General features: G+C 36.2%; 1 protein-coding gene across 1 annotated transcript in view; it reads left to right on the forward strand.

Annotated features, from left to right (window-relative positions):
• Positions 1 to 23,953, forward strand: part of LOC126474556 (uncharacterized) — a 234,788-nt gene that overhangs the window by 134,327 nt on the left and 76,508 nt on the right. Inside the window, exons 6-7 of the mRNA XM_050102031.1 lie at positions 1,563 to 1,669; positions 12,596 to 12,707. Of these exons, the coding sequence (XP_049957988.1) occupies positions 1,563 to 1,669; positions 12,596 to 12,707 (219 nt within the window). The remainder of the gene's footprint in view (positions 1 to 1,562; positions 1,670 to 12,595; positions 12,708 to 23,953) is intronic.

The raw sequence follows: 23,953 nt of genomic DNA on the forward strand, positions 1-23,953 counted from the left end.
TTTTCAATTACATTTTGGTACGCGTCTGGTGATTGATAAGAGGGCCCAGTTATAAAATGTTTTCTGTGCCACAAATTAATATTGTATCAAGTTTGACTTTTAAAAAATGGAATCATGAAGTACCAAATACATTGAGTTAAATGGGAAGCAAATTTTTATTTTCCCAAAAAAGGTTGTTTGCTATATTTTACGCCAGCCTGAACAGTATGTACTTGTATGTGTAAAAGTTATTAGGGTATAAGAAGATGCTGTAGGAATTTTTAATAATAATACTCCATCATATTTTCCTGACTATCTATAATCTCAAATATGAGCTCTTCACAAGTTGAACTTCTGTTATTTATTCTATTGGATAAACGAATAATGCATAGAAACACAATATTTCAAGAACAAAGTCAAGGCAATTTATAGCCTCATTAAACATGAAATGAATAAAATCTGTAAGGCCAATGATATTGAATTCACCAATGACAGAAGCTACAAGACAGATTATGTCACATTCAAATCATTGTCCACCAAATTCAATTCTTTCTAATAGCAATAGAAAATTAAGGAAAAAAGTGAACTGTAGAAAGCAGAAAAATTAGATTTGCATAGACAAGTATTGCATAATCCATCAGCATACATTAGTTTTCCTGATTCAGCTGTTAAAGATATGTCAAAATTGATTAACTCACTAAAGAGCAGTAACTCTGTTGGCTATGCTGGTGTTTCAACGAACGTACAGGAATATTGTGCAAACTCGATAGTGCCACCCTTGAGTTCCCTTCTAAAAAGTCAATGAGTCAAGTTGTATTTCATGAAAGACTGAAATATGCAGTAGTAATATCCATTTTTAAAAGTGGAGATAAGTTCATGAGCTCCACTTATAGGCCCACCCCCCTCTCTACCACATTTACAAAAATGTTTGATAAGTTAGCTTATAATGGAATATTGAACAATATTTCTCACAATAATCCTTTAACTACTGCTCAGTTTGTGACCTTGGCAATGTAGGTTGTAAAATTTTACTGGGGAAGCTAACACATTATGACACTAAAGTCACCCCCATTGCATGGATGGAGTCAATAACAGTAACCAGAGTGTCACATTATCTAATGGCAGCACAGGAATAAAATTAAATTCTTAGCAAGGAAACATATTGTGAACCACAAGGTTCATAATTTGACTCACTTCTGTTGCCCAAACACACCAATACCACACACAGCCAGCAGGATAATGAAACAGAAAACAAATAAAAATTAGCTACAACTACCTGAAGTAGAAACTAATGAGTGAGGCTCCATGTGTGAAATTTCTAGGTATCCAGATGAATAACAAACGATGTGGTACTATTACATGGATAAAACAATGAATATGCATTTCTGCTTGCTTTGCACTTAGAAAGGCAGTGTCTTGATCTGACTGTATAGATGAATGTGTTCATTACATTTCCAGAGAAATACCATAGCTTGTTTCATTTATTCATAGTCATAATGCTTAAAGATATAATAAAACATAAATGAGTTTTACACTAAAAGTCAACGTTTTAAAATGTTAAAAACGTATTATATGACTTCCAGGGCTCATCAGTCACATTATGAACAAATGGGTTCTATGAATGCAGTTATTAAAGTTAATGGAAAGACTTATAAAGAAGAAATGCAAGCATTCAGAGATCATAGTCATGGTTTGTATGATTCCAAATATTGTAATTTAGTTCAGAAATAAATTCATTTTTTTCTACTTTTATCTGCCTGTTTTTCATACACTATGTGATCAAAAGTATCCAGAGACCTGGCTGAAAATGACTTACGAGTTCACGGCACCCTCCATCGGTAATGCCAGAATTCAATATGGTGTTGGCCCACCCTTGGCCTTGATGGGAGCTGCCACTCTTGCAGGCATATGTTCAGTTAGGTGCTGGAAGGTTTCTTGGAGAATGGCAGCCCATTTTTCATAGAGTGCTGCACTGAGGAGAGGTATCAATGTCGGTCAGTGAGGCCTGGCATGAAGTCAGCATTCCGAAACATCCCAAAGGTGTTTCATAGGATTCAGGTCAGGACCCTGTGCAGACCAGTCCATTACAGGGACATTATTGTTGTGTAACCACTCCACCACAGGCTGTGAATTGTGAACAGGTGCTCGATCGTGTTGAAAGATGCAATCGTCATCCCCAAATTTCTCTCCAACAGTGGAAATCAAGAAGGTGTTTAAAACATCAAAGTGGGCCTGTGCTGTGATAGTGCCATGCAAAACATCAAGGGGTGCAAGCCCCCTCCATGAAAAACATAACCACACCATAACACCACCGCCTCCGAACTTTACTGCTGGCAGACAATGTGCACTGGGCATTTGACATACCCACACCCTGCCATCAGATTGCCACATTGTGTACCATGATTCATTACTCCACATGACATATTTCCACTGTTCAGTCATCCAATGTTTACGTTCCTTACACCAAGCGAGGTGTCGTTTGGAAATTACCGGCGTGATGTGTGGCTTATGAGCAGCCGCTTGACCATGAAATCCAAGTTTTCTCACCTCCCGCATAACTCATAGTACTTTAAGTGGTTCCTGATGCTGTTTGGAATTCCTGTGTGATGGTCTGGATAGATGTCTGCCTATTACACATTATGACCCTCTTCAACCATCGGTGGTCGCTGTCAGTCAAAAGACAAGGTTGAGCTGTATCCTTTTGTGCTGTACGTGTCCCTTCACATTTCCACTTCACTATCATATTGGAAACAGTGGACCTAGGGCTGTTTAGGAGTGTGGAAATCTCGCTTACAGATGTATTTATTTAATTTAATCATATGGCTAGGGCCTCCCGTCAGGCAGACCGTTCACCGGGTGCCTGTCTTTCAATTTGATGCCACTTCGGTGACCTGCAGTTGATGAGGATGATAGGATGATGAGGAGGACAGCACAACTCCCAGTCCCTGGGTGTAGAAAATTCCCCGACCCAGCTGGGAATTGAACCCGGGACCAGAGGATTGACAATCTGTCATGCTGACCATTCAGCTACCAGGGGTGGACTTACAGATGTGTGACACAAGTGACACACAATCACCTGACCAAGTTCGAAGTCTGTGAGTTCTGCTGAGCACCCCATTATGCTCTCTCACAATATCTAATGACTACTGAGGTTGCTGATATGGAGTACCTGGCAGTAGCTGGCAACACAACGCACCTAGTATAAAAAACGTATGTTTTTGGGGTGTCCGGGTACTTTTGATCACATAGTGTTTTAGATTGTTCTGAATGTCTTGTCAAAATTTACTTTGTACAGACAGTTACGGGAACCAACTAATTAAGGCAATGTCTTAGGCTTCCTATTAACTAATAGACCCTACCATTTTGAATCACCTAATGTAGAGGACATCAGGGACCACAACACTATTATAGCATCAGTGACTACAGGTGTTAAGAGATGTTATGAAAAATGGGAAAATATCTTTGCTTAACAAGAGTGACAGAAAACAAATTGCAGAATATCTGAACAGTCATAATCAAATGTTAGGCTCTGAGGATTGGGGCAGGGGGAGGGGGGGGGCTAGAGCAGACATAATTCTAAAGCATTTTACAATATTCCTTAGGCTAATATGTGTTGAACAATGTTGTGAAGGATGGGAAAGATCCACCAAGGTTCAATAGCCAGGTTACAAAGTTTCTAGGATCGAAAAGAGAAGTTGAAAACTAGTTGACAAGTAAAAGCTGAATAAAACCAAAATAAACACAAGGAGACCAATCCGAGAAGTGTTCAATAAATTTGAACATAAAATTTTGGCAACTGAACTGATTACAAAGCCTTTGAGGATTTGCTCATAGGTAAGTCAGTAAGCAAACCAAAATCATTTATTAGTCACTCTGTCACAGTACCAGTGCTGAAATGCAAGATGAATGAAAGAAGACTGAATGACTGAATTCTGTCCTAAATTGTTTCACCTTGGGAGATCTGAAAATGGCTCATCCTTTCAACCATCACAGGAACTCTTAAATAGCAGATATTGAGATAAGCAGTCACATAATAGAAAATCAACCAAAACTGTTCATTAGTGGAAAGGCATCTTTACTGGATGAGATGCCTGTGACATTCTAAGTAGAGTTTGTGAAAAATCTGCTTTCGTTCAAACAGTAGTTCATTGCAGGTTGCTGGAGCAACACATGGTACCAAGTTATTTGCAAAAAAGTGCAGGTCATTCCTGTTTTTGAGAAGGTTCATCAGACAGATGCAAATAATTATAGGCATGTATCACTGATGTGAATCTCTTGTAGATTTATAAAATGTGTTTTATGCTCATGCATTGTGACATTATTGGAGAATAAAAAATCTCAACTATAAACTTCAGTATGGATTCTATAACCAGAGATTGTCTTGAAATCCAGAGCACAGCAGACAAGGGCTTGTTGCTTGACTTCAGAAGACATTCAATTCAATTCTGCTCTAACATTTACTGAACAAAAGTACAAGCATACTGAGTATCAGCCCAGATTTGTGACTGAATTCAGGACTTCCTAGCACATAGAATTCAAAACACTGTTCTTAATGGGGAAAAATTGACAGATGTGAGCATAAATTCAGATGAATTAAACAGGAAGAGATATGAAAAGTGGAATGAAATATGCAGTCATGAAATAGGAGGAAAAAGGGAAAAAACCGTAGAGAAGGAAATGGGAGGAGGAGGAAAGAAAAAGCAGAGTAAATTACGAAATTCTCTCATTTTGGTAAAAGAGGTGTTTCAGTAGAGATTAAGTCAGTAAGGGTAACATGAGGTGTATATATGTTGGAGAGCTTGTTTCCATTTCTGGTGTTCAGGAAAACTACATGATGAACAGAAAGTTTCTCCCTTTTTTGTTCAGAGACCCGCTGGTGCTCTGTGGAAATAGTACTACTTTATACCAACAGATGATGTGGGCAGTATGAACTTCATACTATTCTGTATTACTTGATGAATCATAGTGAACACATTTCCACACTTGTTTGTCTGCTGCTGGCAAGTGTTGTTATGGTGATTCACTTCTTCTAAACAGATCATTTTCATAACTTTAACACACCTGTACTTTGTAAGTTAATGAAAATTTGTCTTCAATATTTTTTTAAATATTTTCACCTAATGAAAGAACAGAAAAATATTGTTATCTCTAAAGTTTAATTAGGGAGATAAAAAAGACAGTCTTGCAAAAGTTTAATTTTCTTCAATTTAATGGATTTACACATTGCTTACTTAAATACCTTTTTAACTTCATCTGTATACTGCTCTGTGGTTATCTGTGTTTTTCATTTTTTAAGGGTGTCATTAAACAGTGGGACCAAAACATGAATATGTTCATTCCCAGATTTAAGGCCTCCATGCCAGACATTTGTAAAGGCAAATGTCTGCTTGTGTCTGTATATGTGCGGATGGATATGTGTGTGTGTGCGAGTGTATACCTGTCCTTTTTTCCCCCTAAGGTAAGTCTTTCTGTTCCCGGGATTGGAATGACTCCTTACCCTCTCCCGTAAAACCCACATCCTTTCGTGTTTCCCCCTCCTTCCCTCTTTCCTGATGAAGCAACCGTGGGTTGCGAAAGCTTGAATTTTGTGTGTGTTTGTGTTTATTTGTGTGTCTATCAACATACCAATGCTTTCGTTTGGTAAGTTACATCATCTTTGTTTTTAGATATACATACATACATTAATACTTGTTCCATTGATCATGAATATGACATTTTGTAATGAAGTGGAACATGTCACTTTAACATAAGTTTTCTAAAAACAAAGATGAAGTGACTTACCAAGCGAAAGTGCTGGCAGGTCGATAGACACACAAACAAACACAAACATACACACAAAATTCAAGCTTTCGCAACAAACGGTTGCTTCATCAGCAAAGAGGGAAGGAGAGGGAAAGACGAAAGGATGTGGGTTTTAAGGGAGAGGGTAAGGAGTCATTCCAATCTCGGGAGAGAAAAGACTTACCTTAGGGGGAAAAAAGGACAGGTATACACTCACACACACACACACATATCCATCCACAAGGAAAGATTTCGAAATGCAACAGTGACAAAGGAAAGATTTCGAAATGCAACAGTGTGTGTGTTTGTGTTTATTTGTAACATAAGTTTTCTTTACACAAAATAATTAGTTGTTATCTTCGTTTTACTACTTCATATCTAAAAATTCATGTATTAAGTAGAAGGAGTTGTCATTCAGAATTTATTTTAATTTGTTTTTAAATGTCGGTTGGCTATCTGTCAGACTTTTAATGCTATTTGGCAAATGACCAAAGATTCTGTGGCAGCATAATTCACCCTCTTCTGTGCTGAAGTCAGATGTAACCCAGAATAGTGAAAATCGTCCTTCCTTCTAGAGTTTTAGCTACACAAGTCACTGTTGTTTTTGAAATGGGATGGGTTAATTACAACAAATTTCATAAGTGAATATATGCATTGTGAAAGCACTATGAATATTACGAATTCCTTAAACGAATGTCTGCAAAGTGATCTTGGGTGGACTCCAACTATTATTCTGATTACACACTTTTGTGCGATGAATAATTTTTCTCTTAATGATGAATTACCCCAAAACATGGTCCCATATGAAAGCAGTGAATAGAAATAGGCATAGTAGGATAATTTACTGATATGTTTACCACCAAAATTTGCAATAACCCTAATAGTGTATGTAAGTAGCTGAACCTAACCATTTCAGCAGATCATTGATGTGTTTCTTCAAATTCGATTTCTTATCAATGCACACACCCAGAAAATTTGAATATTCTGCATTAGCAACAGACTACTGTTCGTAGACTATATTAATCAATGGTGTCATGAAATTTACTGTACAGAACTGTATGAACTGTGTTTTCTCAAAATTTAGTGAGAGTCCATTTGCAGAGAACCACTTAATAATTTTCTGAAAGATGTTATTTACAATTTCCTCAGCTGATTCTTGTTTGTTGAGTGTGATTACTATACTTGTATCAGCAGCAAGAAGAATTTACTTTGCATCTTCAAGTATATAGAGTGGCAAGTCATTAATATAAATTAAGAACAATAAAGAACCCAAGACTGAACCCTGTGGGATACCATCCTTGATACCTCCCCAGTTAGAGGACTCTGTTGATTTTTGGAGACTACCTGTACTGTTTATTTCAATCTTCTGCATTCTTCCAGTTAAATATGAATTAAATCCAGAATGAGATTTTCACTCTGCAGCGGAGAGTGTGCCGATATGAAACTTCTGGCAGAATAAAACTATGTGCCAGACTGAGGATGGAACTCGGGACCTTTGCCTTTTGTGGGCAAGTCCTCTACCAACTGAGCTACCCAAGCATGACTCACGCTCCATCCTCACAGCTTTACTTCTGCCAGTACCTCATTTCCTACCTTCCAAACTTTACAGAAGCTCTCCTGCGTATCTTGCAGAACTAGCACTCCTGAAAGAAAGGATATTGCGGAGACATGGCTTAGCCACAGCCTGGGGGATGTTTCCAGAATGATATTTTCACTTTGCAGCGGAGTTTGAGTCTTGGTCCGGCACACAGTTTTAATCTGCCACGAAGTTTCATGAATTAAATCATTTGTGCGCCGTCCCATCCAATGTTTGAACAGTGAAATCATATATAGCATTTTCTGTTGAAAAGCCTTTCTGAAAACCAAATTGACACTTTGTTTGTACTTCATTTTTAGAAATTTGTGATACTACTCATGAATACGTTACTTTTTCCATGATTTTTGAGAAAGCTGTCAGAAGTGAGGTTCGGTGGTAGTTGTTAGCATCAGTCCTATCCCCTTTTTTATGCAATGGTTCAATAACAGCACACTTCTGTCTGTCTGGAAGTATCCCCTGTTTCAGTCAGCTACTACATATGTGGCTGAGAACCCTACTTATCTGTTGGGAACTCTGTTGGAAATGCCATCAATTCCAAGTGAGATTTTACTTTTGAGTGAATTTATTATTGTCGTAATTTCAATCTTGAATTTCAGTTTTATCAAATTGCATAGCTATTACCTCTCCCAATACTGCCTTGCATTTTCTAATGAATAGCTGGATCCTATTTTCTGTACAACACTTAAAAAATGATTATTAAAATGTTTTCTACTTCTGACTTCTTGATAATAAACTTTTGGTTGAATTTGATAGAAATACAGTCTTCCTGTGCTCTCAGTTGCACTGTTTCCCTTTTAACAATGTCTCAAATTGTTTTAATTTTATTATCAGATGAGCTAATCTCAGACATAATGCACACACTTCTGGACTTTGTAATAATTTTCTGAATACAGTGCAGTAGTTTTTACAATGTTTCACTGTTTCTGTGTCATTATCCTCTTAGCTATAAGATACATTTCCCTTTTCTGTTTACAAGATATTTTTATCCCTTTAGTAAGCCATGGCTTTTTAGATGGTTTCTTACAATTATATTTCACTGTTTTCAAATACACTCACAAAGGTATCATGAAATAGGTTAAATTTTAAAGTAGCATCAGGTTCCCTGTCCACTTCATCCCCATCTAACTCTTGCAAGCTTTCCCTAAATTTTTCAATTGTTAAATCGTTAATTGAATGCACTATTTTGAAGGACTTTTTTGCATTACTATATGAAGCTCCATCATGTACTGTAACTAACTATGCATCATGATGAGACAGACCATTCTTACCAGGAAAAGTTTTTATTTGATTAAATTTATCTTGGCCTAGAAAAACATTATCTATCAGTGTCCTGCTTTCCTGTACCACCTGAGTAGGAAAATCAACAACTGAAGTTAAATAGAAAGAACCAAGTGATACCTCAAGGTCAAGCTTTCTATTGGACTCTTTCAGAAAATCTACATTGAAGTCCCCAAAAACAATAATTTGCTTCCCTCTGTCTGACAGATAGCACAACAAAGAATCCAAGTTTTTAAAAAATAGCTGAAAAATTCCCAGTGAGACCTATACATGGCTACAATTAGAAAAGTACCATTATTTTGTTTAAGCTAACATGCACATGCTTATGCATGTTTCTCTATACAAAATTTTTAATTTCCAAATGTTTCACACTATGGCAGATTTTAACATATATGGCAGCTCCTCCTCTCTCCACTGTGTCTCTACTTACATGTGCTGAAAGCTTATATCCACCTACATTTACCATTTCCATGTTCAGACAGGCATAGTGCATCTGTTCCACCCTCAATTTCTAAATCTTCTAAACAAACAAGAAGCTCATTGACTTTGTTTTTTAGTCCTCTGATACTCTGATGCAGTATACTAACATCATTTTTCACAGTGCTTTTATGAGAATCTTGTGGCATATTAACATTGTTTTTCACTGTACTGTTATAAGAATTTCGTGATATTTTAACATCTCTAGTTTGTGCCTGTCTGAGCTTCTCATTAAGCTTAATTTCAATCAAGGTTGGATGACTGGACGCTGACCTTAGTCTAAAGAATAGGTACTCCCATGGCTTTCAGTGCCCTCCCCCTTAAAGAGTTTGCTATCATCCCAGCAAATTTACCCTTCCCTTTTCTACTGAGATGCAGGCCATGTCTTGTGAAGTCCCACCTACCAATACCATTAACAGGAACCAAACTTAAGCTTGACAAAGTAGCCACCTGAAGCAGTTGATCTAGCTCCATATTGACCCACCCTGATAGACCTGTTCAATTGGGGCCAATCATGCCACATGAAAGCAGGAACCAAGCCAACATTTGTATAGTTCATTGCAGATGTTATTATTTATTTATAATAGACCAGCAAGCCTTGCTTTTTTGTCAGCACTGCTTATGTAAGTTTTTGCATCTATTTGTTTGGCTGCTTGCAGTACTTTGTCATATATTCCTTTATATTTTCTGTAATACACTTTGAAGTTTTCATCATTGCTTGTTATATATATGCTTCTTGTTATCCATTTTTTTTATTGCTAGTTTTGGTATCAGTCTTTTTTACTGGTCATGTTATAGTTGGGAATGATGTTTATAAAATTTATCATTGTATGATCCACTGAAGAATCTCTTTCCAGCATTGCGCATCCTTTTTTCTTATATGTAAGCCTAAGAACTGTTAAGTTTTGTTCATGTAGGCTTCTTTTTCCCCATGTGTTGTACCTTTTCTTTTATTCTGATTTAATCGTATTTTGACTGCATCATTGTCTTACAGAGCTGCAACTATGCTCTCTCCTTTCTACTAAAAGTCATATAGGTTTGTGAAAATGAGATTATTTTTGTACAGTTGTTTGCTGTTGTAGGTGTTGGATTTGATATTTTGTTTGTTTAATCCACATATTTTAATTGTGTTAAGAAGTTTCCTGCTGTCATTGGAATCTAGCAATGTATTCATATTTAGTTCACCTAGTAGCTTTTGCTTAGAGTGCTACATAAGAGTTCACTGATATTTCCAATGGAAGTGTCTATGCACCCATTTGACAGTGCATAGATGTTTTGAATTTACAGTGAAGAACTACATACCTTTATTTTTTGGCTTGTTAGTTTTACATTTCCAGTAATATATTTTTTCCATAAGTCAAGCCAATTTATACAGTTTCTGCTTATCTTGTTATGGGGTAATGTTGCAGCTCCCACATCCCTAACATTCTTTCTGCATGAGCTAGCTGTTACATTATAATTTTCTGCATAAGATTTAAAATTGCTCTCATTATTTTTTGTGGTTTTTCTATGTTCTGTTTCATTGTATATGTAAATCGTGGATATCAGGTTTCCTGTTTCACAATCCCCTCCTCATCCCATATTAGTTTCCCTTATTTCTAATGATTTTACATGCTTCTGTAAACATTTGTGTTTGTGTGTTATAGACCCCAACCTCTTTAAATGTATGCCATCCTTTCCCAGGCAGTTTTCACTCAGAAATTTGTTTGGGGCTGTGAAGATAGTGTAAAAAAAATTGCATTGCTCTTTTATACCAAAGTTTATTTTTGAGATATGTTTCTCACTCACTGACTTCCTTTTTTCTTGTGGCACGAATCATGTTTATTGTTTTGTTTTTAAATTAGAGAAAGCCCATCATTATGCAATCAAGGGATCAGTAGATAATTTATTAAAGCATACCTTGAAGACAGGAAGCAAAGGAAATTTTACATATATTGAATAGTACTACATGAGATGCAGTGGACTCTAAGTGGTGCATAGTACAGCATGAATTTCCTTGGGAATTTGTCCTTGGGGTTCTTCAGTCTTGAGTTCAGATCACAAAGTTGGTCATAACTCTGTACCAAGGCAGGGGGTTCAGTTTATAGGTGCTGCAGAATGACTCTGCCTTGCAGCCTTTGAAAATGTTGGCATAATAGGGGCCGTGCTGGTTCCCATAGCCATTCCTCTGATTTTTTTTCTTAGTTGCTTTTTGCATTATATTCTCTCTGATATCTTTTCCTTCTTTTGCCCCTTGTCATCACAATATAACCTTGGGTATGAATAGCTTACTTCTCATTTCTAGACTCCCCGAGTGGTCTCCTCTTTTCATCCTGTGGAAGTATCATATACGTTTCAAAATCTAGGAATAGTACTTCGTCTTTCTGTCAGCATTGCTTGGAATTTTGCCTCTGAAAGAAAATACTAGACTGTCATTCTGTCTCCTTCTAATATAACAGTTATTATTTTGACATCTTGGGTTGTCGGGTGTTCTGCCGGATATCAGCGTCGTACTTGCATGATATTTCGGTCACGTAGCTCGAGACCTTCATCAGGTGCGACCTGAGACTGCTCCTCGAGTGGACCTGGTCCAGTATTTATGCCTATGGCCCATAGGCATAAATACTGGACCAGGTCCACTCGAGGAGCAGTCTAAGGTCGCACCTGATGAAGGTCTCGAACTACGTGACCGAAATATCGTGCAAGTACGACGCTGATATCCGGCAGAACACCCGACAACCCAAGATGTCATTAGATCGCCGGGAAAGCCTGAAGAGTTACAGTTATTATTTTGTCAGGCTATGTTTGAATACCAAATATTTTACCAATATTTTGAGATAATTTGAATCAGTAGTGTAGCCATTTTCATGTGCTGAAAGTTTGAAAACCTACCTTTTGTTGAAAGATTTTGAAGAACCCTACAGATTTTTTAAATTCACTGTATAGTTGTACCAGTTTTCTTTACATAAATGAAAAGTTTGATTTTTCAGCTCTGTAAGTTAGAAAAAGAGCTCTTGCCTCTCATTTTCATTTTATAGCATTCAAAAAGCTTTCGTGGCCTTATTTTACGATAAGAAATTGTACTTAACGCCAACAACTGTAGCAACGCTAATTTATCTCCAGAGTATTCAAATGCAAAACTACAAAACTATAGTGTTCAACAAAAATGTGTCTGTCTGCAGTTACACTAATACATTGTATGTATGCCTACAGACTTGTAAATTCTGACAATTCTAATCTAGGGATCCAAAACTTAAAGAAAAAGTGATAAAGTATTAAATCACTTGTATCTCTTTTCCATAAGTTAGCATTTCTGTGTGCAATTATAATATAGGGGATAAGATAACTTTGAAGATAACCTTTCATTGGACTTTTATCTTGTAGCGAGGATGTCCAAATGTGCAGACATAATTAAGCAGTTTACTGACAGCATGTACCACTTACTTGACAACAGATTTTATAAGTGAAATTATTGTGTTCTAATCTTTTTTCCATTTAATACAGGTAATAAAAGAGATTGGGACTTAATGCATCGGTATGCCTTTCACATGTTTTTCCTGGAAAATGGTATGACAGCAACCATAGGGGTGATATGCCAGCCATGTACAGGATCTATGTAAGTGCACTGAATCTACATTCTTTTCCACGATATGTACTCAATAACTTCTTCCAATTTATTTGTCCAGTAATCATTTTACAGAAATGGAGCATAAGTACACATACACCAAATTAATTTAATGAAGTACATAGAATTTTATAAACTTAATACATTCTTGATAAATTCTTCTTTTAAAGATAAGTAACTACTTTGTTATGTTTAAAGGAGTAAAAATGAATGTAACTTATTCACTTACAATATACTTGAACAAGAGATGGCAGGCAACTGACTGAGCAAAGAGTAATTACGCATACAGCATTGTTGGAAAAAATATGTGGAACATATGAAAGCATTTTCCACAAGGCAGTGTATCCAGCATACATTGTACATACATACATACATTAATCCTTGTTCCGTAGATCATGAATACGACATTTTGTAATGATGTGGAAAGTGTCACTTTAACATAAGTTTTCTTTACACAAAATAATTAATTAATTAATTAATTAATTTTTTTAGTTACTACTTCATATCTAAGAATTCATCTATTGAGTCGAAGGAGTTGTCATTCAGAAATTCTTTTAATTTGCTTTTAAATGTTGGTTACCTATCTGTCAGACATTTAATACTATTTGGCAAATGACCAAAGATTTTTGTGGCACCCTAATTCACCCATTTCTGTGCCAAAGTGAGATTTAATCCAGAATAGTGAATTCTTCTAGTGTTCTTCTAGTGTTGTAGCTATGCACTTCACTGTTATTTTTGAATTGGGATGGGTTATTAATGACAAATTTCATAAGTGAATATATGTATTGCGAAGGTACTGTGAATATCTGAGTCCCTTAAATAAATGTCTGCAAGGTGATCTTGGGTGGACTCCAATTATTACTCTGATTACACGCTTTTATGCAATGCATACTTTCTCTCTTAATGACGAATTGCCCCAAAATATGATGCCATATGAAAACAGTGAATGAAAATAGGCATAGTAGGCTAATTTACTGATATGTTTATCACCAAAGTTTGCAATAACTCAATAGCGTAAGTAGCTGAACCTAACTGTTTCAGCAGATCATCGATGTGTTTCTTCCAATTCAATTTCTCATCAATGCACACACCCAGAAATTTTGAGTATTCTACCTTAGCAACAACTTCCATTCATAGTCTATATTTATCAATGGTGTTATGTCATTTATTGTACACAATTGTATAAACTGTGTTTTCTCAAAATTTCATGAGAGTCCATTTGCTGAGAACCACTTAATAATTTTCTGAAAGACATTATTTGCAATTTCCTCAGCCGATTCTTGCTTCTTGGGTGTTATTACTATACCTGTATCATCAGCAAAAAGAACTAACTTTGCATCTTCATGAATATTGTGTGGCAAGTTGTTAATATATATTGAGAACAATAAGGGACCCAAGACTGAACCCTGTGGGACACCATTCTTGATACCTCCCCAGTTAGAGGACTTTGCTGGTTTTTGTAGACTATCTGTCTGTTAATTTCAACCCTCTGCATTCTTCCAGTTAAGTATGAATTAAACCATTTGTGCACTGTCCCACTCATACCACAATACTTAAGCTTATCTAGAAGAATTTCATGATACACACAATCAAAAACCTTTGAGAGATCACAAAATATCCCAGTGGGTGATGTTTGGTTATTCATTGCATTTAGTATTTGATCGGTGAAAGCATATATAGCGTTTTCTGTTGAAAAGCCTTTCTGAAAACCAAATTGACATTTTGTTAGTACTTCATTTTTTTACAAATATGTGATGCTACTCTTGAATACATAACTGTTTCAAGAGTTTTTGGATAAATCTGTCAGAAGACAGATTGGGCGGTAGTTCTTCTATCTCATTTTTTATACAATGGTTTAACCATAGCATATTTCAATCTATCTGGAAAAATTCCCTGTTTCATTGAGCTACTACATATGTGGCTGAGAATCCTACTTATTTGTTGGGAACAAGCTTTTAGTACTCTGTTGGAAATGCCATCAATTCCATGTGAGCTTTTACTTTTGAGTGAATTGATTATTTTCCTAATTTCAGTAGGAGTGGTGGGCTGAATTTCAATTTTATCAAATTGCATAGGTACTGCCTCTTCCAGATACTGTCTTGTATTTCTAATGAATAGCTGGAACCTATTTTCTATACAACACTTAAAAAATGATTATTAAAATGTTTTCTACTTCTGACTTTTTGTTAACAAACTTTTCATTGTTTGATAGAAATACAGTCTTCCAGTGCTCTCGGTTGCCCTGTTTGGCTTTTCACAATATTCCAAATTGTTTTAATTTTATTATCAGATGTGCTAATCTCAGACATAATGCACATACTTCTGGACTTTTTAATAACTTTTCTTAATACAGTGCAGTAGTTTTTATAATGTTTCATTGTTTCGGGATCGTTACTCCCCCTAGCTATAAGATACATTTCCCTTTTCTGTTTACAAGATAAGATACATTTCCCTTTTTTGTTTACAAGATATTTTTATCTCTTTAGTAAGCCATGGCTTTTTAGATGGTTTCTTACAATTATATTTCACTGTTTTATTAGGGAAACTGTTTTCAAATATACTCACAAAGGTAACATGAAATAGGTTAAATTTTAAATTAGCAACATGTTCCCTGTACTCCTCATCCCAGTCTAACTGTTTCAAGCTTTCCCTAAAATTTTGAAGTGTTAAATTGTTGACTGAAGAGTCAGAGGCTCGATATTGTGCTTCAGTGGCTGAAATTACCACTAGACATTTCTTTTTGAGTTGTAACTGAACCCACCGAATCCACGTATGATCGATTCATCTTTGTATTTCAAATGTCTGAATTGTGTGTAATTGAACCATTTTTAATGTTATGTAGTGGGGAAAGAAATCCTTTTTAACTATGAACTTGAGATTATTTAGTGGGATAACTCGGTAATATTGCTTAATATTAAAGTAATAGAGCAGAATAATGTCTGTATCTTCTATAGCATTGATCACGTGAATTCATTTAGCGGTCGGGGGTCGGGTGTACAACGCCCCCTGCATCTGTACCGCTACCTGCTGGGACTGCCTTACAAGAAACAAGAACCTTTGCCCCTCCTGCACTGACTATGTGTCATCAGAAAAATCCAGCTTTTAGTTTGCTCAGTATGCTCAGTACAGCATTTTCATTAAAACTGCACAACAAACACAGTTGTTATTAATATTAACAACAATCTCTAACAGTATACCATTATTAGCAAGGCACCTAGTTATGTTTTAAACTTCTCTCCAAAGCAAGGTGTGGATAATGGGGTTCAGTTTTCATGATTGTTAAGCCACACAAGTTATTACACACACAAAACTTTATATAGCCTATCTGGATTTGGTTTTATCCACACCCCTTTAGCAAACAGCTTGCAGCTATGTAGCCTTACCTTACAACAGACCCACTGAAAGAAAACTATGTCTAAAATGACTGTTTTGTTTGCCAGCTCTGAAGGGGCAATTTCAATACTTTATTTCAGTTCATCTTTATAAGTGCCACAAGCAAATTTACTTTAACAACTTTTGTGGCAACAATTTTAGTTGGAAACAAAATCGAAGCAGAGATATTCTTACATGGCTTAATGGCTGCCAGCTGTATGTAGAAAATTATGTAAAGTTAATATTGTGGTAAAGCAAATTTGAAGGAAAGAAATCTCATTAAATTAAACTTTACAATGGCATATCAAAGAGACCACACTTCCTGTCTTTTCAGTTAAAAGTAAACAATTAATGTTGTAAGCTACTTTTATATGGCACTGCAAGACTGTTATAACGCCAATCACTATGATCTTTTGAGCATACAGAGTGACACAAAATTTACATTTAACAAAATGGACATGGACCTGTTGATCAGTATATTACTTTTTGACAATGATTCTAACAAATACTTTTAACAAAACTATTAAAACTAAGGCAAATCATGGAGTTGACTGTAACATTCTGATACATTCCTACAGACTGTTAACATGAAAATGTCTTGCCTGGTTCATTGCAGCCTTATCAGTGTTGAAGCTGATGCTTGTTATATGAAAATTTGTATAGGATCTTCATGTCTCCAGTAATGGAAATAATTAATAACTACCACCCACTTGCAGTAATCATATTAACTTTCTGTATTATAAGATTCATATTCCATCACATAAAACCAGTCACATATTCTTGCTTTCCAACACAAAATAAACTGTAGATTACTTCAGGAACTATAAACCACTGGCATAACAAATACTGAGCACTTTCACTCTGATTTGTTATTGCTTAAGGATAACATTGCCAGACATGGCATACCACAATATGTACACTGCCAAGGCTTGACTGCAACAGCTCTGGTTTTCTCTTCTTTCCTACCTTGCACTGCTCACTCCAAGATCAACCAATAGACTGGCAGTTGAACACCTATAGTGGATTGCCTATCTTTATGATTTTATTTTGTTTAACTGAATTACATGGTCTAATACCCTTAGAATGTTACAGTCAGTACATTTATAACTTAAACTCATTTCTATATTTTATTTTTCATAATATTTTTAATTTTTCACAAAATTCTCTGTCCTTTCAGTGAACATTCATCACAGACATTACACCTTTAGATTTTGACATAGTTATAAACGTTTCCTTAACACTAATCTTTTGTACAAGGTTGATCATTTTACTCTGTCAATTTTTGCTCAATTCTGTTTGAATAAATAAAAATTTTTTGACATTGCAGTTTGAATTCAATTGTATCATCACAGAGTGCATCGAACAGTGGGTCCTCCTTGCAGGGTAAGAACTCTGCTCGTGAAGTATCTGGGTGACACATCACCTCCGTAATCATAATCAGCAAGGGCAAGCAATGTTGAGCCTCCAGAAAAGAATAAACCAAACTTCGTAGTTCCTTTTAGGTACTGAAAAATATGTTTTACCATTTTCCAGTGACTAACCATTGGTTTATAACTATGCATAAGTAATTAAACTGATATCTGGATGAGAGGCCAGACAAACGTGTGGTTCCTGAAGAGGGACAGCAGCCTTTTCAGTAATTGCAAGGGGCAACAGTCTGGATGATTGACTGATCTGGCCTTGCAACACTAACCAAAACGGCCCTGCTGTGCTGGTTCCGCGAATGGCTGAAAGCAAGGGGAAACTACAGCCGTAATTTTTCCCGAGGGCATGCAGCTTTACTGTATGGTTAAATGATGATGGCGTCCTCTTGGGTAAAATATTCCAGAGGTAAAATAGTCCCCCTTTCGGATCTATGGGCGGGGACTACTCAGGTGGACGTCGTTATCAGGAGAAAGAAAATTGGCGTTCTATGGATCGGAGAGTGGAATGTCAGATACCTTGATGGGGCAGGTAGGTTAGAAAATTTAATAAGGGAAATGGATAGGTTGAAGTTAGATATAGTGAGAATTAGTGAAGTTCGGTGGCAGGAGGAACAAGACTTTTGGTCAGGTGAATACAGGGTTATAAATACAAAATGAAATAGGGGTAATGCAGGAGTAGGTTTAATAATGAATAAAAAATAGGAGTGCGGGTAAGCTACTACCAACAGCATAGTGAATGCATTATTGTGGCCAAGATAGACACGAAGCCCATGCCTACTACAGTAGTACAAGTTTATATGCCAACTAGCTCGGCAGTTGATGAAGAAATTGATGAAATGTATGAGGATAAAAAAGAAATTATTCAGGTAGTGAAGCGAGATGAAAATTTAATAGTCATGGGTGACTGGAATTCGAGAGTAGGAAAAGGGAGAGAAGTAAACATAGTGGGTGAATATGGATTGGGGGAGAGAAATGAAAGAGGAAGCCGTCTGGTAGAATTTTGCACAGAGCATAACTTAATCATAGCTAACACTTGGTTCAAGAATCATAAAAGAAGGTTGTATACATGGAAGAATCCTGGAGATACTAGACGGTATCAGACAGATTATATAATGGTAAGACAGAGATTTAGGAACCACGTTTTAAACTGTAAGACATTTCCAGGGGCAGATGTGGACACTGACCACAATCTATTGGTTATGAACTGTAGATTAAAACTAAAAAAGACTGCAAAAAGGTGGGAATTTAAGGGGTTGGGACCTGGATAAACTGAAAGAACCAGAGGTTGTACAGAATTTCAGGGAGAACATAGGGGAACAATTGACAGGAATGGGGGAAAGAAATACAGTAGAAGAAGAATGGGTAGCTCTGAGGGATGAAGTAGTGAAGGCAGCAGAGGATCAAGTAGGTAAAAAGATGAGGACTAGTAGAAATCATTGGGTAACAGAAGAAATATTGAATTTAATTGATGAAAGGAGAAAATATAAAAACGCAGTAAATGAAGCAGGTAAAAGGGAATACAAACGTCTCAAAAATGAAATAGACAGGAAGTGCAAAATGGCTAAGCAGGGATGGCTAGAGTACAAATGTAAGGATGTAGAGGCTTATCTCACTAGGGGTAAGATAGATACTGCCTACAGGAAAATTAAAGAGACCTTTGGAGAAAAGAGAACCACTTGCTTGAATATCAAGAGCTCGGATGGAAATCCAGTTCTAAGCAAAGAAGGGAAAGCAGAAAGGTGGAAGGAGTATATAGAGGGTATGAGGACACTATTATGGAAATGGAAGAGGATGTAGATGAAGATGAAATGGGAGATACGATACTGCATGAAGAGTTTGACAGAGCACTGAAAGACCTGAGTCGAAACAAGGCCCTGGGAGTAAACAACATTCCATTGGAACTACTGACGGCCTTGGGAGAGCCAGTCCTGACAAAACTCTACCATCTGGTGAGCAAGATGTATGAGACTGCCGAAATACCCTCAGACTTCAAGAAGAATATAATAATTCCAATCCCAAAGAAAGCAGGTGTTGACACATGTGAAAATTACCGAACTATCAGTTTAATAAGTCACAGCTGCAAAATACTAACGCGAATTCTTTACAGACGAATGGAGAAACTGGTAGAAGCTGACCTCGGTGAAGATCAGTTTGGATTCCGCAGAAATGTTGGAACACGTGAGGCAGTACTCACCCTATGACTTACCTTAGGAAATATATTAAGGAAAGGCAAACCTACATTTCTAGCATTTGTGGACTTAGAGAAAGCTTTTGACAATGTTGACTTCAATACTCTCTTCCAAGTTCTAAAGGTGGCAGGGGTAAAATACAGGGAGCGAAAGGCTATTTACAATTTGTACAGAAAGCAGATGGCAGTTATAAGATTCAAGGGGCATGAAAGGGAAGCAGCAGTTGGGAAGGGAGTGAGACAGGATTGTAGCCTATCCCCGATGTTATTCAATCTGTATATTGAGCAAGCAGTAAAGGAAACAAAAGAAAAATTCGGATTACGTATTAAAGTCCATGGAGAAGAAATAAAAACTTTGAGGTTCGCCGATGACACTGTAATTCTGTCAGAGACAACAAAGGACTTGGAAGAGCAGTTGAACGGAATGGACAGTGTCTTGAAAGGAGGATATAAGATGAATATCAACAAAAGCAAAACGAGGATAATGGAATGTAGTCAAATTAAGTCCGGTGATGCTGAGGGAATTAGATTAGGAAATGAGACACTTAAAGTAGTAAAGGAGTTTTGCTATTTGGGGAGCAAAATAACTGATGATGGTCGAAGTAGAGAGGATATAAAATGTAGACTGGTAATGGCAAGGAAAGCGTTTCTGAAGAAGAGAAATTTGTTAACATCAAGTATAGATTTAAGTGTCAGGAAGTCGTTTCTGAAAGTATTTTTATGGAGCGTAGCTATGTATGGAAGTGAAACATGGACGATAAATAGTTTGGACAAGAGGAGAATAGAAGCTTTTGAAATGTGGTGCTACAGAAGAATGCTGAAGATTAGATGGGTAGATCACATAACTAATGAGGAGGTATTGAATAGAATTGGGGAGAAGAGGAGTTTGTGGCACAACTTGAGAAGAAGAAGGGACTGGTTGGTAGGACATGTTCTGAGGCATCAAGGGATCACAAATTTAGCATTGGAGGGCAGCGTGGAGGGTAAAAATCATTGAGGGAGACCAAGAGATAAATACACTAAGCAGATTCAGAAGGATGTATGTTGCAGTAAGTACTGGGAGATGAAGAAGCTTGCACAGGATAGAGTAGCATGGAGAGCTGCATCAAACCAGTCTCAGGACAACAACAACAACAACAACAACAACAACATCTAGATGACATATTATTGCAAAGTACAATAAAATCCCAATAGCTTCTCTGTGGGCTTCAGTCATTTCCAGTACCTTCAATTGCCAGTGTTCTATGCTCCATGTAGATACTGGATTCAAATCATCATACTTAAACTGTCTTAAAAGTTTTCGTTTGTATGCATACACTGATTTACAAAAATTCCTTGTGAACTTTTTAAATTTCACTCCAAAGATATGACGTTTGATATTGAAATATTCCGTAAAATGTTATTTCAAACTTCTGATTTACGCACTTCCCTCTTTGGATACATCACCCAATCAATCATCAGGTATCTGGTTTTCTTCTAGATACTGGTTCTCAATTTTGTTCTTATTTGCTCATGTGACAGACTTTACTATAGTAATTTCTTCTTTATCTTTTATTCTGTCATCAAATATGATATTATCAGGAGCATTGATGTCCTTTTGATCAGGTTGGAGATTCTGTAGCAGTGAAAATCCAAGTCATATCAGATGAAGATTCCTCTCTTTGATTTATTTTCAGTCTTTCTTAGTTTGTGATCCTCAATCAAAACATAACAGTCATACCAAAATCTTCTCAACTCAATAAGATCTGTTTTTTGGCCAAACCACAATTCAGAAAGACTTTTGCCTTTTATTGAACTTGTTCCAATTTGATTTGATGTAGAGACTGCATAATTTATTGCTTTGGCCCAGAGATTGTCATTCAGCTGATTGTGCTGACTCAACAACTGTGTGCATTTCTCCTTCAATTCTTCCACTTTGTTGAGGTGTGTACATGTTGGCTCTAATGTGAAACACTGCTTGTTCATCTAAAAGCTTTTTAGTGAGAGCATTCTTGATTTTAGACCCATTGTCAAACTTAAAACATTTTACTTTCTTCTCAAACTGATTTTCTTCCTATTTCTTGAAAGTTTGCAATTTGTCAACAGCTTCATCTTTGTCTTCAGAAAATAAATATTTCAGAAATGGAAAAAATCATCTTTAAATAACTTGAGGTTGATTTCACACAAGTCGATACGAATTACATCGAGGGCATGTTTAACAATCTTTGTATTTGTTGGGTGTGGTTTGTGACATTGTTTGTGACAGTTGTGACATATACAACCAACACATACATAGCCATTCCAGTCATCAATAAAATTAGTGCCATATCTTTTTAGTATGTCTCTAACATAAGTGACATTTTGATATGGTAACTCTTCATGCCACATTTTAACTTAAATTGATGTCAAACATTTGTTGGACTCTTTTGTACAAAACAACATTTTATACAGCTGATATTCATGTCTGCTTATTCCTAAAGATTCCAAATTGTCAGTGGTTTTGAAAATTGAGAGGTTCACATTTCCAGTCTGAATATATCCTTTACATAAGACTACAGAAAATAAATTAAAGTTTGTATTCAGTACATATAAAACGTTTTGCAGGACTATGTGATACCATTGTTCACAATCATAATCTTTTAATTCAGTGTCTCCTACTCCAGTTCCTTCTCACTCAGTAGCACTGCCAATTAACACCATAGGTTGATTTAATTTTACACAGTTTATTAACAAGTTCCTTCTAAATGTCATGTGTTGCATGGCACCATGATCTTGGTACGAAGCATTTTACTGATCAGACAGCAAATTTATGTCATTCATATTGGCAACATAAAATAGTCCTTCTCCTTTGAAACCTTTCAGTTCTTTGCTGTCAAGTTTTTTGCTTGTGTCATTTCTGTCTGATGCTACATTTGGATGTTCCCTGGCAAAATAACCCTTTGATTTGCAGTTGCTGCATGAATAATTGTCTCTACAATGTGCTAAATATTTAACATATGTTTTATTTCTGCACTGTTTCTTCATATGCCTGTTTTTGGTACATTTGACACATTGAACTGTAGATTTTTACTGCTGACTTCCTTTGACAAAGTGTTTATTTTGTTTTGAGTGAGAGCATTTTCAGACATGTTTGACTATTATATTTACATCCTTCCAGATGCAAACATTTAAATAATGTGGTGAGATTTTTGTCAAATGCTGTTACATTATCCTCAGCAGCATGGAAGTGATGAAGTTTTGGCTGTAACATTTTGTGAATTCATGACATAATCCAGCTCTCTTTCACAGCTTCACCTTCTGCCACTAAAACTTCTATGTATTCTTAAATCTGCATACAGTTCTGAATGAATGACTTACTAATATTGTATTTGTAACTAAAGAAATTTCAGTGTAGTCCTTCAAGTGTTCAGTCTGATTTCTTGCCATATAGCATTTCTAATTGTTTTTTTAAACATTTGACTAGTAGACTTGCAATCTGATGTTTTCCTGGCTATATTGCTGCTGAGATTTAAACCTATGAAAATTTTTCCTCGTTATCTTTCTCAATCCAAGACTTTCAATTCTGTTCAGTTTCTTCTCTTCTTGGCTTAACTTGTTGTCTGATTGCTTCTGAATGCAACTTTTTCAACTTTATTGTTAAATCTAGTATAAATCACCAAGAGATGTAACAGACATTTCTGTAATGATCCTCTGTCAAAAGTTATAACTGTGACTTAATAGAATCCACTGATAGCAGACAAATTTACTGTCTTTGGATTTAAGGCAGATAACTGACTTTCCTTACTGTACTTTTAATTATGATCAACAAAATAATTAGTAGTCTTTCATTCATCGCAGATAATCTGCCTGCTGATGCTACTTCCAACTATTTGCTGGTATGCATTGTGTCACTAACCTGATTGAGAGCTCTTCTATAATAGCCAATGAATAGTTAGGTATCCTGTTTTCTACTTGCTTTTATCTGGATCCTTAACTTCTTGATAAATTATTGTTTTAAAGATCAGTAACTACAGGGTGACAACAATTTAAATTCCACTTTCAAAACGATGGAGAAAGAGAACCACTGTTCAGAATGATGTCAAATTTGAATTGCATTTTATTGATGCATGAGGAAATGACGAGGAATAAAAAGAATTTAATGAAAATTTGATGAATAGATGGCACCACAAGTGACAGAATAAGCACATCAACAGATGTGCAGCGCATGGGCTGTTCAAATAACTTACTGGAATACAGTCATGTGACGCTGTCTACAACTGCCAATATTTTGACAG

Source organism: Schistocerca serialis, chromosome 4, assembly GCF_023864345.2.
Source record: "Schistocerca serialis cubense isolate TAMUIC-IGC-003099 chromosome 4, iqSchSeri2.2, whole genome shotgun sequence".
In the NCBI taxonomy this organism is placed as follows: Eukaryota; Metazoa; Arthropoda; class Insecta; order Orthoptera; family Acrididae; genus Schistocerca; species Schistocerca serialis.